Source organism: Bison bison, unplaced genomic scaffold (genome assembly GCF_000754665.1).
Source record: "Bison bison bison isolate TAMUID 2011002044 unplaced genomic scaffold, Bison_UMD1.0 scf7180017864191, whole genome shotgun sequence".
Lineage (NCBI taxonomy): Eukaryota > Metazoa > Chordata > Mammalia > Artiodactyla > Bovidae > Bison > Bison bison.
Window position 1 is genome coordinate 1,427,045 of NW_011494763.1, and position 14,860 is coordinate 1,441,904.

General features: G+C 46.4%; 1 protein-coding gene across 1 annotated transcript in view; it reads right to left on the bottom strand.

The window, feature by feature from the left end:
* CNTNAP2 (contactin associated protein-like 2) overlaps positions 1-14,860 on the bottom strand; it is a 909,256-nt gene that overhangs the window by 242,957 nt on the left and 651,439 nt on the right. The window contains exon 8 of the mRNA XM_010843889.1: positions 10,022-10,240. Coding sequence (XP_010842191.1) covers positions 10,022-10,240 — 219 coding nt within the window. The remainder of the gene's footprint in view (positions 1-10,021; positions 10,241-14,860) is intronic.

The following is a 14,860-nucleotide window of genomic DNA, read 5'->3' on the forward strand; positions in this document are numbered from 1 at the left end:
ATGCCATCCAACCATCTCATCCTCTGTCGTCCCCTTCTCCTCCCGCCTTCAATCTTTCCCAGCATCAGGGTCTTTTCCATTGAGACAACTCTTCACATCAGGTGGCCAAACTACTGGAGTTTCAGCTTCAGCTCAGTCCTTCCAAAGGAATATTCAGGGTTGATTTCCCTTAGGATTGACTGGTTTGATATGCTTGGAGTCCAGGGGACTCTCAAGAGTCTTCTCCAGCACCACAGTTTGAAAGCATCAGTTCTTCAGTGCTCAGCCTTCTGTATGATCCAACTCTCACATCCATACATGCCTACTGGAAGAACCATAGCTTTGACTATACGGACCTTTGCTGGCAAAGTGATGTCTCTGTTTTTTAATACGCTCATTTCAGAGTTACTGGTGCATAAGTAGTATTGGAGCCACTGGACTGGATGAGATCACCCAGGGAAACAGATAGTTGGGGAAGAAGCTTCTGTGTCTGATGTGCCAACATTTAGTGCAAGAGAAAGAACTCATAGGATAGACTTGAGTCCTGGCCAGTGAGGTCGAGGGAAAGTGGGTGCCACGTGCCATGGACTCCAAGAAAAGAATGCATTTCAGGAAGGAGGGCACGTGAGCTGCTCCTGAGAGCCTGGTGGAAGCCGGAAGGTCATGTTCTGGACACAGCTCCAGAGAGCTCCATGTTGACCCTGACCACCTTCGTAAAGGGTTTACCAAAAGAGCTAAAGAGAAAAGCAGCTTATTTCTATATCAGAGAGACTCTCAGGTAAGTCGTCTTGTTCGTCCCCTGCCGCCAGTGCTTTGGCATAAAATTCTCTTGTTCTTCCAAGCCTTTTGTGCGCTTGTCAGATGGTGAGTCCCTGCCTGCCTTGATTTTTGCTTCTGAGACTTGAATGTGATCCACGGACCACCTGCCGGGGCTGACCCAAGCCCAGTGACTGGAGTCCTGCCTGAACGCTGGGTCTTCTACTACAGGCTCTGTGACTGACAGTTGCATTTCATAGTGGGGTACAGCTATCATCTGGGAGTGCAAGATTTTGGGGACTGGTTCTCCCAGGCACTGTGGTCAGCCTTGGCTGAAGCTGGAGCTGAAGGCAGTGCTCCAAAGCCATCACACTTTTCCAAATATGTGGGGGCCAGAGTCGCTCCCCAGATGAGGGACCTGCAGTGGCGATGATCAAGATGGACTTAATGTTCTCCTCAGCTTGGCTCAACTTCAGACATGTTTCTTCTGATCATAGACTCTGTACTCTCCTATTCTTAGAGCCTTTATTCTTCCGCCACTCCTTTCCTTTGAGATGTGTGTGTGTGCATGCTAAGCTCTTACAGTCGTGTCTGATTCTTTGCAACCCCAGGCACTGCAGCGTGCCAGGCGTCCCTGTCCTACGCGATCTCCAGGAGCTTGCTCAAACTCATGTCCATTGAGTTGGCGAGGCCAACCAACCATCTCATCCTCTGTCGCCCCCTCTCCTCCTGCCTTCAATCTTTCCCAGCATCAGGATCTTTTCCAACGAGTCATCTGTTAGCATCAGGTGGCCAAAGTATTGTAGCTTCAGCTTCAGCATCAGTCCTTCCAATGAATATTCAGGGTTCATTTCCTTTAGGGTTGACTGGTTTGATCTCCTTGCTGTCCCAGGGACTCTTAAGAGTCTTCTCCAGAACAATTTGAAAGCACCAATTCTTCAGTGCTGAGCCTTCTTTATGGTTCAACTCTCATATCCACACATGACTACTGGGAAAACCTGGGATCAAATTCCACTTCTTGTCTCTTACCAGCTGCCTGATCTTGGGCTGTTAACTAACCTCTAGCATTACTTTCTTCACTGTGAAAAGAAAACAGTACCTACTTTTAAGGTTCTCACGTGGATTCAGTTCAGTTCAGTTCAGTTCAGTCACTCAGTTGTGTCCGACTCTTTGCGACCCCATGAACCAGAGCACGCCAGGCCTCCCTGTCCTTCACCAACTCCTGGAGTCCACCCAAACTCATATCCATTGAGTCGGTGATGCCATCCAATCTCATCCTCTGTCATCCCCTTCTCCTGCCTTCAATTTTTCTCAGCATCAGGGTATTTTCCAATGAGTCAGCTCTCTGCATCATGTGGCCAAAGTATTGGAGTTTCAGCTTCAACATTAGTCTTTCCAATGAACACCCAGGACTGATCTCCTTTAGGATGGACTGGTTGGATCTCCTTGCAGTCCAAGGGACTCTTAAGAGTCTTCTCCAACACCACAGTTCAAAAGCATCAATTCTTTTGTGCTCAGCTTTCTTTATAGTCCAACTCTCACATCCATAAATTACTACAGGAAAAACCATTGGCTTGACTAGATGGACCTTTGTTGACAAAATAATGTCTCTGCTTTTTAATATGTTGTTTAGGTTGGTCATAACTTCCTTTCCAAGGAGTAAGTGTCTTTTAATTTCATGGTTGAAATCACCATCTGCAGTGATTTTGATTGCAGTGATCTGCCCCCCAAAATAAAGTCAGCCACTGTTTCCCCATCTACTTGCCATGAAATGATGGGACCAGATGCCATGATCTTAGTTTTCTGAATGTTGAGCTTTAAGCCAACTTTTTCACTCTCCTCTTTCACTTTCATCAAGAGGCTCTTTAATTCTTCTTCACTTTCTGCCATAAGGGTGGTGTCATCTGCATATCTGAGGTTATTGATATTTCTCCCAGCATATTGATTCCAGCCTGTGCTTCTTCCAGCCCAGCATTTCTCCTGATGTACTCTGCGTATAAGTTAAATAAGCAGGGTGACAATATACAGCCTTGACGTACTCCTTTTCCTATTTGGAACCAGTCCGTTGTTCCATGTCCAGTTTGAACTGTTGCTTCCAGACCTGCATATACGTTTCTCAAGAGGCAGGTCAGGTGGTTTGTATTCCCATTTCTTTCAGGATTTTCCACAGTTTATTGTGATCCACACAGTCAAAGGCTTTTGGCATAGTCAATAAGGCAGAAATAGATGTTTTTCTGGAACTCTTGCTTTTTTGATGATCCAGCGGATGTTGGCAATTCGATCTCTGGTTCCTCTGCCTTTTCTAAATCCAGCTTGAACATCTGGAAGTTCATGGTTCACATATTGTTGAAGTCTGGCTTAGAGAATTTTAAGCATTACTTTACTAGCGTGTGAGATGAGTGCAATTATGTGGTAGTTTGAGCATTCTTTGGCATTGCCTTTCTTTGGGATTGGAATGAAAACTGACCTTTTCCAGTCCTGTGGCCACTGCTGAGTTTTCCAAATTTGCTGGCATATTGAGTGCAGCACTTTCACAGCATCATCTTTCAGGATTTGAAATAGCTCCACTGGAATTCCATCACCTCTACTAGCTTTGTTCATAGTGATGCTTCCTAAGGCCCACTTGACTTCACATTCCAGGATGTCTGGCTCTAGGTGAGTGATCACACCGTCGTGATTATCTGGGTCATGAAGATCTTTTTTGTACAGTTCTTCTGTGTATTCTTGCCACCTCTTCTTAATATCTTCTGCTTCTGTTAGGTCCATATCAATTCTGTCCTTTACTGAGCCCATCTTTGCATGAAATGTTCCCTTGGTATCTCTAATTTTCTTGAAGAGATCTCTAGTCTTTCCCATTCTATTGTTTTCCTCTATTTCTTTGCATTGATTGCTGAGGAAGCCTTTCTTATCTCTCCTTGCTATTCTTTGGAACTCTGTATTCAAATGGGTATATCTTTCCTTTTCTGCTTTGCTTTTCATTTCTCTTCTTTTCACAGCTATTTGTAAGGCCTCCTCAGAAAGCCATTTGGCCTCTTTGCATTTCTTTTTCTTGCATCATCTTGATCCCTGTCTCCTATATAATGTCATGAACCTCCATCCATAGTTCATCAGGCACTCTATCAGATCTAGTCCCTTAAATCTATTTCTCACTTCCACTGTATAATCATAAGGGATTTGATTTAGGTTATACCCGAATTATCTTGTGGTTTTCCCCACTTTCTTCAATTTAAATCTGAGTTTGGCAATAAGGAGTTCATGAACTGAGCCACAGTCAGCTCTCAGTCTTGTTTTTGCTGACTGTATAGAGCTTCTCCATCTTTGGCTGCAAAGAATATATTCAATCTGATTTCGGTGTTGTCCATCTGGTGATGTCCACATGTAGAGTTTTCTCTTGTGTTGTTGGAAGAGGGTGTTTGCTATGACCAGTGCATTCTCCTGGCGAAACTCTATTAGCCTTTGCTCTGCTTCATTCTGTACTCCAAGGCCAAAGTTGCCTGTTACTCCAGGTGTTTCTTGACTTCCTACTTTTGCATTCCAGTCTCATTTTTTGGGTGTTAGTTCTAAAAGGTCTTGAAGGTCTTCGTAGAACCATTCAACTTAATTGATGTAAATAAAGCATGTGAGCCCTTGGCTTAAATATCATCTGGGACGTCTTTGCCAGTTTGTAAGTTGCTGCTACAGACTCAAATTTGTGGGAAAGGGGAACAACTGATGTATTTCCTGAATTTTGATTCCTTCAATCTGGATTGGAAATTTTTCATCGTAAATTTTTCAGATACTAGAAAGAGCCATTTTATTCATATACAGATTTGAGTGCACTTCATGAAGGGAATTCCATTTTTCTCCCTTGCGTACAAATGGTGATTTTCTTTACTGCCTCAGTGACCTTGCCAATTTCAGACGGCCATGGGATCATCTACTTATGAGTCTGAAATGCTGAGGATGTGAGGAGCAGCTGACCGAACCAGCCCCACTGTTGGGTTCAGGGATGTGGGCAATTGTCCAGGGCTGCTCGCAGAGCATAGCCCAGAGAATGGTCCTCGCACGCTGTCCCCTTTGCTTATGAGTCTATCTAACAAACCTTGACTGCCATAAACTCAGGAGCTGTCACTCATGAGAAAAATTTCCTGATGGACACACTGTCTGGCAGAGGAAGAGGCGACTGCAGCCCTCCTGCTCTCATGGGCCAGGACATCCTCCCAAAAATGGTGCTTCTCCCATCACATATCAGCCAGGCGCCAGTGCAGCACAGAGGATCCTGAAGGATGGAGGACTACTTCCCAGCTTCTTTCAGGGTCACATCTTGCACAAAAGGCTTGGCCTCCTTTATCTTCCAGAGGGATATCAGAAGAGGTCAGAGTCAAGTGAGCTGGGCCCGAACATCTGTCATAGTTCAGAGGACCTAACAACCATGGACAGAGGAGCCTGGCAGGCTACAGTCCATGGGGTCACAAGAGTCAGACACAACTTAGCAACTAAACCACCACCACCATCTTGCCCAAGGAGCCCTTAGGAGCTTGACATCCTGCTGGAGCCTCCAGCTCTCCTGAATGCTGGCCTCCTCCTTAAACCACTGCTGAGCACAGTCCCACGCTCTGGCCCGGGTAGATTTTGTTGCACACAAACCCCTGCACCAGCACTGCTCCCCCCCGCCCCAGCCCCAAAGAGCTCTCTCACCTGTCCCCAAAGGCTCACGTTGACCCTGCCCCAGGCTGGCCGCTGGGCTCCAGGCTGAGGGTCTGCCAGACCCCTGTTCCCTCCCAGCCTGGCCACTACAGCTTCGGTGGTCAGGACTCCAGACTCACTGGCATATCTTTCTGCTAACCTGGGCTCAGTGCAGCCTGGTGTTGTTTGTACTTAGATAATGACCTCAAGTGTGTCTGCTCTTCTCCACCTACTGGGTAAAATCTGGCCCATGGCTGCATGGAGGCTGCAGGTCTGAGCCTCTCATGATTCATGGGCCTCTGCAGGCCATGCTGGAATGCATCCCAGGCTACTCGCTCATCAGGGACCAAAGACACAAGAAAGCTTCCGGTGCTTTTCAGACAAACCCAGCAACCGCTCTTCTCTTCCCTGTGTCACTTTTCATTTTAAAATGGAATCATTATCTTTTCACTAAACCACCATCATAGCTGGATCCCGTAACTTCCAAACGACTTGTGTTAACCAGCTTTTCATGGCAGCTTCTAGTTGCCTCTTACCAGCGGGGTGATGAGAACTGTGTTCTCGTTTTCTTAGTGACTGTGGAAGAGGAGATGGAGCCCGGCTCTGGCTAACAAAGGCAGCGGGCAGAGGGTGGGCGTCCTGGGAGTCCACTTTGGGTCCAAAGCCAAGAATGACCCTGGGTTTGTTTTAGCTCTAAGCTGAACTTTATGCCTGTCCACCTCTAGAAGCCCTCGGTCAGCTCTGGTCACGTCTCTGCTGCAGACAGTGTTGCTGGGCGGTATTTGAGATGGACGCTCACTCACCATCTTGGCGAGAAAATTCTTGCACCCTGGCTAGCTGCTCTGTGGCCACTGTGGCAGGTGAGTGGAGTGGCTGAAGACTGATTTTGGATATCAAGGGGCATCTAGCCCATGAACTTTCCTTCAGGGCTGGTGGGCTGAAAAGATGCCAGGTGAGTATTTGGGGAAGGAAGAAATAAGCCAGTTGGAAGTGAGTTCTGTAGGAGCGGGTAAACATGACCCAGCAGAAGGAGAAAGCTAAGGGAATAAAAGGTCAAGGGAAAGGTGGTGAGACAGCTCCCAGCTCATGAGTGCTGGCTCTGAGCCGGGTACTCTACGGTGCGCTTAGCATGGACGGGCTCATCTCCACCTGACACGCAGGAACTGTATTCCCGTCTGACAGAAGTACTGGGTAACTTGTCAGTGGTCTCTAGATGCTAAGTGGCATAGGTGGGGTGGTTACAAGTGATCACTTGGCAACTCAGACCTTTTCAAACCACTTAACACATAATCTTAAATGGTTAAAGTTAGAAGAAAGTTTGGAGAGCAACAAATCCAACACCTTGATTAGATGAAAAAGGAGATTTTTATTAGATGAAAAGAGGAAAAGTGATAACTCTTGTTATTAGAGCTGAACTGAGAACTGCTTCCGGTTATCTGAATCCCTATTGAGTAGTCTTCAGGTAACTGGCTCCAGGATTTCATAGCCGTTGAATTTGTTATTTTCTGAAAACAAGCCCCCTCCCATGTCCCCTGGGGTAGACTTCTATTGCAGAAGATGTTGTTCATACTGGCTTGAAGAGCGTTTCTCATACCAGCTCAAACAGCTTGTGTCTTGGCGATGAGACTCACGTCCACATCTCAGATAACAGGAAATTAGAAACTGGGGCAGGGGGCTTTTCTCTTTCTCATCAAGTGAAAGGAAATTGCTAACTCATCACATCAGCCAACTTCTGTGAACCTTTTCTCTCTCCAAGGTCAACAGTGGTTTCATAATTGCTAAACTCAAAGAATATTTTCTTGGCCCTATTTCACGCATGGCACTTGGTATGATTTGTCAGTAATAAGCAAACTGTTTCATGAAACTCTCTCCTCCTGTGACAGCCCCTCTCCTGGCTTTTCCTTGCTTGTTCTTTTCATCCCTCTTCGTTCTTCCTGAGATGCTTTTTTTCTGTCTGTCCCTTACATTTAAGTATTCTGTTGAATTCTGACCTCAGCCCTCTCCTCTGCTCTTTTTATAAGCTGTTTCTGGTCATCTCATTGAAATGAATCAAAATTCTTTCCAAGACCATAATAAATACTCTCCCTACCTTCTTAATTTTACAATTTTCTTAGTCTCCAAAAATATTGGAGACAACTATAGTCAGTAGACCGAAAGAGATAAAAGTAAAATTGAACCTCTGCATCCAAAGTTATCTCAGAAAAATGAGGACCTGGGTCAATTAGGGTCACCTGTTATAATGACAACCAAGTGGATCTACCCTGCATGCCTGGGATGAGCAGGGTTTATTTAGGAAGAGACTTATATCTAGGTGATCTGGCCAAGAGGTATTGATAAGGGGAGATTTGCTCACAGTATTCAGCAGGAATTTGTGGACCTGGTATTTAATATTATTAATGCATATATGTGGACTCTAGAAAACACAGGAGAACCTATTTGCAAAGCAGAAACAGAGACACAAACATAGAGAACAGATATATAGACACTATGCAGGGGAAGGGAGTGGGATCAGTTGGGGGACTGGGACTGACAAATAGAGTGGGCTGCCACTTCCTACTCCAAGAGATCTTCCCGGTCCAGGGATCGAACCCTCATCTCTTGTGTCTCCTGCTTGGCAGGTGGATTCTTTACCACTGGGCCCACTTCTGGGAAGTGGGAAGCCTGTATATATACACTATTATGGATAAAATAGATATCTAACGAGAACCAATTAGATAACACAGGTAAAAGAAAATGGAGGGCCAATGTGTTTGTAGGACAAAATGCATTCCAGCTAATAAAAAATGCATTCGAATATATAGTAGATGTAGACAAATATTGTTTGATTCCGCTTATATGAGGTGCCTAGAACAGTCAAATTCATAGAGTCAGAAAGCACACTGGTAGATTCCAGGGGCTGGGAGTCAGTGGGGAGAGGGGATGGGGAGTTACTTTAACAGGCAGAGTTTCGGGTTTGGAAGGTGAAGAGTTCAGAAGACGGATGATGGTGAGAATTGTACAGCACTGTGAATGCACTTAGTGCCACCGAACTGTGCAGTTAAATATGGTTAAAATAGTAGGTTTTATATTATGTGACTTTTACCACAATAAAAAAGTTTAAGTGGCCTGTTCTCAAGTCAGTCTTACTTCCAGAGCTGACTGACCAAGTTCACACTTTTCACAATATTTCACCAAGGAGCGGACACCTACATCACCTGTCTTTCTGTGGCTTTCTAACATTCTTCAAGCATCCCACCATAATCATGAATGACACCGTGGGGACTCTGACCTCCACTGGGTAAGAGCCCAGGGGGCAGGTCACCTCTGCGTTACTGGGTCTGAGACCACCGTAGCTGACCGACTTGACCAACGAACACCCACACACCCACAGGGGAGGTCTAAGGTGGCACGGCAGCTGCAGAGTCCTTCAAACTTGCATTCTTTGCAATCCACAGAGGAAAATTAGCAAATTGCCTGAAATATTAGTATTCTGGAAAATAAAATTTAAAATCTCACTAACCATGGACACAGGTATTGCTTAGAAGTAACATTAGGTTCAGTTAGAAAATGTCAGAAGCAGAGCCCAGACTGTGGGGCTGGAGCCACTTCCTGCAGAGGGTGCTTTACTTTTTGCTCTGGTTGAGTTTCTTCTCAGTGTTGATCTCTTTCCTCTGTGTGAAGATGCTACATAAGGAGAAGGCTCCATCTCCCTCTGCCTAGAACTTTGAGGCTGGGCAGACAATGGAGTGGATTTCTACTTCTCATTTCAAGCAAACTTGAACTTAGGGAGCCCATTACACCATTCCTCCCTCTTTGTCCATCCTTCTTTTTACAGTTATGAGTGCTCTAAATCATTAAGGAATTCTTGTTGTTGTTCATTCGCTAAGTCATGTCCAGCTCTTTGTGATTCCATGGAATGCAGCAAACCAGTCTCCCTGTCCCTCACTATCTCCCGGACTTTGCCCAAGTTCATGTCTATTGAGTCGGTGATGCCATCCAACCATCTCATCCTCTGCTGCCCTCTTCTCCTTTGCCTTCCATCTTTCCCAGCATCAGGGTCTTTTCCAATGAGTCGTCTGTTAACATCAGGTGGCCAAAGTATTGCAGCTTCAGCTTCAGTGTCAGTCCTTCCAATGAATATTCAGGGTTAATTTCCTTTAGGATTGATTGGTTTGATCTCCTTGCCGTCCAAGGGACTCTCAAGAGTCTTCTCCAGCACCACAATTTGAAAGCATCAACTCTTCGGCACCCAGTCTTTTTTATGGTCCAACTCTCACATCCATACAGGACTATTGGAAAAACCACAGTTTTGACTCTACAAACTGTAAGGACTTCAGTGAAGGTCTAAAACTATAAACCTAAAACTGCACAGATCAGGGACCTCAAAGAAACCCTAGCCACCCTATCATCTTGTAGGATGTGAGGACTGTGACTTCCAGAAAGCAGAGAGTGACATCAGATTGAGGGCTCCTGTGTCTTCTCCCTTGTCTCCCATCCTGTCTCGGAGGAGACCACAAGAGGCAAAGACACTTTTAGAAAAATCTCTATCAGAATCCCTGTAGGCGGTTTTCCTTTCCCCAAGGTGAACGCCATCACAAGCAATAGAGAAGTCCCGCTGGTTGTCCCGTGTCCCATCACTCACCCACAAACAGCTGGCTGTAGAGCTCCAGGCGGGTGTGGCCTTCTGTCGGGGCCTTGCGGACCTGCTGTGGCAGACGGTCCACCTGCAGGCTGGCCTGCTTGACGTTCCTCTCGGCGGTGACCCGGTGCCACTGGTCATCGTTGAGTGGGGTGGGCGACCTCACCACCATCTCCACTGGCCCATTCCCAACGTCAAATGAAAAGGACACTTCTGTGGCAGCTGGAGGAACAGAAACAGGAGAGCCACATGAGTATTCCCTGCACGCATGTGGGAGTGCCAAGTCGCTCAGTCATGTCCGACTCTTTGCGACCCCAAGCGCTGTAGCCCATCAGGCTCCTCTGTGGAGCCATGGATTTCCCAGGCAAGAATACTGGAGTGGGTTGCCATCCCTTCCTCCAGGGGATCTTCCTGGCCTAGGGATTGAAACTGCATCTCCTGCATTGGCAGGTGGGTTCTTTACCCCTAGTGCCACCTGGGAAGCAGTATTCCCTCCCAGATACCAAAGAGCTTTAAAGCTTAAGGCTTCCCTGGTGGCTCAGATGGTAAAGCATCTGCCTACAATGTGGGAGACCCGGATTCGATCCCTGGGTCAGGAAGATCCTCTGGAGAAGGAAATGGCAACCCACTCCAGTACTCTTGCCTGGAAAATCCCATGGATGGAGAAGCATGGTAGGGTATAGTCCATGGGGTGACAAAGAGTCCAACATGACTGAGCGACTTCACTTTCACTTTTTCTAGAGGAAAAACAAAGCAGATAGAGAGAGGAATGTACACCTGTCACCTGCTATTGTATACAGTGGTATACAATCTTGGAGGAGGGATAAAGAGTCAATTCATTGTTAATGAATCATAACCAAGGGGAGGAAAGTGAGCTTAGATTGGGGGCCAGGTAAACATTTCTTTTCTTATTTTACCAAGAAGTTGCCCTCATTGAGTCTTTCCAAATAAAGAACTGAAGCCTAGGACACTTAAGTCTACGTTGAGCTTCTTAGATTTAGTGAGTAGTGGAGTCAGGATCTGAACCAGGCTTGTTAACTTCCAAAACCTGAGATCTTCCAACTCGACATACTCTGCGACTCTTCAGTGTCTCCTAGGATGTGACTTGTGGCCCTGGCTGCACTTTAGACCCATGTGAGTGCTTTATGAAACATACCTGTATGCAGCTCCATCCCCAGGGATCCCCACTCAGCTGGTCTGGGTTAGGTGTTGGTATTTTTTAAAGGCTTCCTGGAAAATATTAATATATACCTAGAGTTGAGAGCTAATGCTTTGGGGGAATTTGCAAAAATTTATTTCCTTAATCTACTTGTTGGGCTTCTCTGGGTGGCTCAAATAGTAAAGAATCTGCCTGCAATGCAGAACACCTGAGTTCGACTGAAACGGAGCCGGACCCACACAGGGGGCAGGTCCTTGCCCCCCACCGTGTCCTCTGCCAGTGGAAAACTTTAGTCAAAGAGTAAGTTTAATCAGAGGAGTGAGAAATGCTGAAACAAAGGAAAACAGTCAAAGGAGACTAAATAAAAATAATGTAATCACTAAGCATAGTCAAGGACCTTTAGTTCTTTCTCAAGGGCTGTAGATAATATTCGAGCCATATCCTGTGAGCTGTCTTACAGATACCAAAACCCCAGGTGGAGAAATTAACTACACGATGATCAGACTGTACCCAGGACTTGAGCTGCCACAATTCCGAGAACTGACCGCAAAGAAATGGAAACAAGAGCACCCCGGAACTGGAGATTAACTAACTGTCCTGAAACAACCAAGATGATGTGAGGCAGACCACTGATGACCAACTGAAGATGACTGTTACAGATGACTGTGCTGTTTCTGCATGTAACCCCCCTCCTCTGTTTATAAAAGCTCTCACCCTGCATGTTGCGGGGAGGAAGTCAGCCTTTGGGCAGATGTCTGCTACCCTACCCCTCCGGTTTCCAGCATCTGAAATAAAGCAAACTTTCCTTTCCATCGACCTGGCCTCTTTACTGGCTTCTGAGCGGCAGGCAGCCAGACCCCCCCCACACATACTCTTTCAGTAACGAGATCTCTGGGTCGGGAAGATCCCCTGGAGGAGGGCATGGCAACCCACTCCAGTGTTCTTGCCTGGAGAATCCCTGGACAGAGGAGCCTGGAGGGCTGCAGTCCATGGGGACACGACTAAGCAACTGACACTTTCAATCTAATCTTTAAAGTTCCTCTGGAGAGTTTGGGAGCTGTGATCTGTGCAGGCAGTGAGGATGACCCTCCTCTTTTCCTGAACCTTGGGGCTGTGCGCAGGGCAGCGTGGGTCCTGCCTAAGACCCCCTTCCGGAATCACCTGCTGCACACCTTGAACACTCGCCATCTGGGATGCCGAGTCCTTCTCATAACTTCCCCTCCGGCACTGACCACAAATCATTCCTTTTATTTTCCTAGGTCTGCTCCCAGTCAACCTCCTTGATTAAATCACCTTCCAACAACAGAAAAATGGGTTAGGAGGGTGTGCTGGTAACTTCAATTGTTAGTAGCTTTCTTACTTCACATGTTAGATTTTAAATTCCTCAGTGACCACCAAGTGCTTTATAAACACTTTTTTTAACTTTTTTTTTTTTCCTGCCATTGGCAGGAAAGGCAGAGTGATGGGGAAGCAGCATGTGGATCCCAGCTCCTCAGCTTGGCGAATGCTTTTTGACAGAACAGATTCCCCACATCACTGGAGGGTCTAGCTTTGCTTAGAAAGTGATTTGGTGCCTCTATCTATCAATAAGCCTCTTATGAATCGCCAAGCAGTTTAATTAAATATCTGTCATTTTTTCTCCCCCAGGCTAATGAAAAATTCAGCCGCTTGGCACTGGTACCATTTCGAGATGATGTTGCAAGCAATCAAACTTCTAATTTAAAAACCGCAGTGGGCTGGATTCTCTTGGGACCTAGACTGTTCCCCACCCCTGGGTCAGGTCCTTCTGAGGAGGCATTTACTCTATTGAGCTCCAGAGACATTAGACACAGAGCTCAGTGTAATCAACCTCATTGTACTGGGGACTTTGGCTCCTTTATGTCATTAGAAAGGGGACTTTAATTTTAACACCTGTGGTGATCCCACACGTGTGCTGGTGACATTTCTTCTCTGAATTAGGGGCTCCTGCATTCCAGGATTCACTGGAGTGACCTTCACCAAGGTTTCTACACAAGTATGATGAGAATGCAGGTCAACAATAATCTGACTCATGGACGGAATGATCTTTCCCTGAATTTCTGGCATGAGTCGATGGGGAAAACGTAACTTCAGGTTTTAAGATTGAATTTGTTCTGTTCTTGCAGTGCCGTGTTTTAGCAGATGCATTTTTAAAATGTAAGTTGTCAGACTAGCCAGAGAACAAGGCTTTCCGAGCTAAGTAGGAAAGATGGTTTCATTTTAAGAGGCATCAGCAGCCATCAGGGAAATACAATGTAGGGATAAATTGAGTTGAGCCCTAAGGTTTGACTTGGAGGGACTGATGCTGCTCTAATTTTCTCCACTCCTCTCCTCCTGCTATGATGGATTTTTGTTCATGTCTTTAAGTTGTCACCATTAGGAGAAACCCTGAGGACCAGCAGCTACCAGGAAATACCCATGCTTCCCTCTCTGCTTGTCACACTGGATCCCCTGTTTCTGTCTCTGGGCCATGGTCTTCTTAACACTTCCCTCTAGAGAAGGAGAGAAGGTCCCAGGAGCCCACTGTAGCTCAGTCCTCTCTCCCCAACTGGGTGCAGTAAGAGGGACTCCGAGAACAGTCCTTATTGTTCAGTTGCTCAGTCGTGTCTGACTCTTTGCGACCCCATGGACTGCAGCACACCAGGCTTCCCTGTCCTTCACCATCTCCTGGAGTTTGCTCACATTCACATCCATTTAGTCAGTGATGCCATCCAACCATCTCATCCTCGGTCACCCCAGTCCCCTCCTGCCCTCAATCTCTCCCAGCATCAGGGTCTTTTCCAATGAGTCAGCTTTTCACATTCAGCTTCAGCATCAGTCCTTCCAATGACTATTCAGGATCAATTTCCTTTAGGATTGACTGGCTTCATCTCCTTGCAGTCCAAGGGACTCTCAAGAATCTTCTCCAGCACTACAATTTGAAAGCATCAATTCTTCTGTGCTCAGCCTTCCTTATAGTCCAACTCTCACATCTGTCCATGACTACTGGAAAAACCGAGAACAGATCCTCCTCCAAGAGCCTCCATCCAGGCTTCACTGAAGAAACCTTTGCAGTTTCAGCCCATCCCACTTTCCTGTGGTGCTTCCCGAGGAAGGGGCCATGAGGCCCCACGTGAGAGTGAAGGAAAGAGTTCCTTCATCTGTCATTCAGCATCAGCTTCCCCGACATTGCCTTTGAGAAATCCCATCTCCCTGCCGAACGGCAAGTGTGTTTTAAAAGCTTGTAAAGTTCAGTTTGCGGCTGATTGCTGTTGGTCTTCTGGGTGAGAAGAGCTGACATTTTAAAAAAGATAATTACAGAGAGAGTCAGCCAGCGAATGAAAGGGAGACAGCGTAAAGGACACCATGGCCAACGACACCATCGTCACTTAACATGCGCCTCCGGTTGGAGACGGAAGGGCTGCCCTGTTTCTGCCTGTGGAAAAGGGATTTCTGACATCTTGAAACTATTCTTATTTCCAGAACTAAGTATTTGAGAGTTGGATGTTTCTAGGGAGGCTCATTAGGGAGAACACTGTAGCAAACACGATGGTTGCCTTTCTGTTGGTGTCAGAAAGACTGGGGAGCAACTTGCTTCCAAGCTCACAAGCTGGCTTGCCATCATTTTGTAGATGTGGATGGAAGACAGGCCGCTCCTGGGTCAGAGACAAAGTGTTGCATTCCTC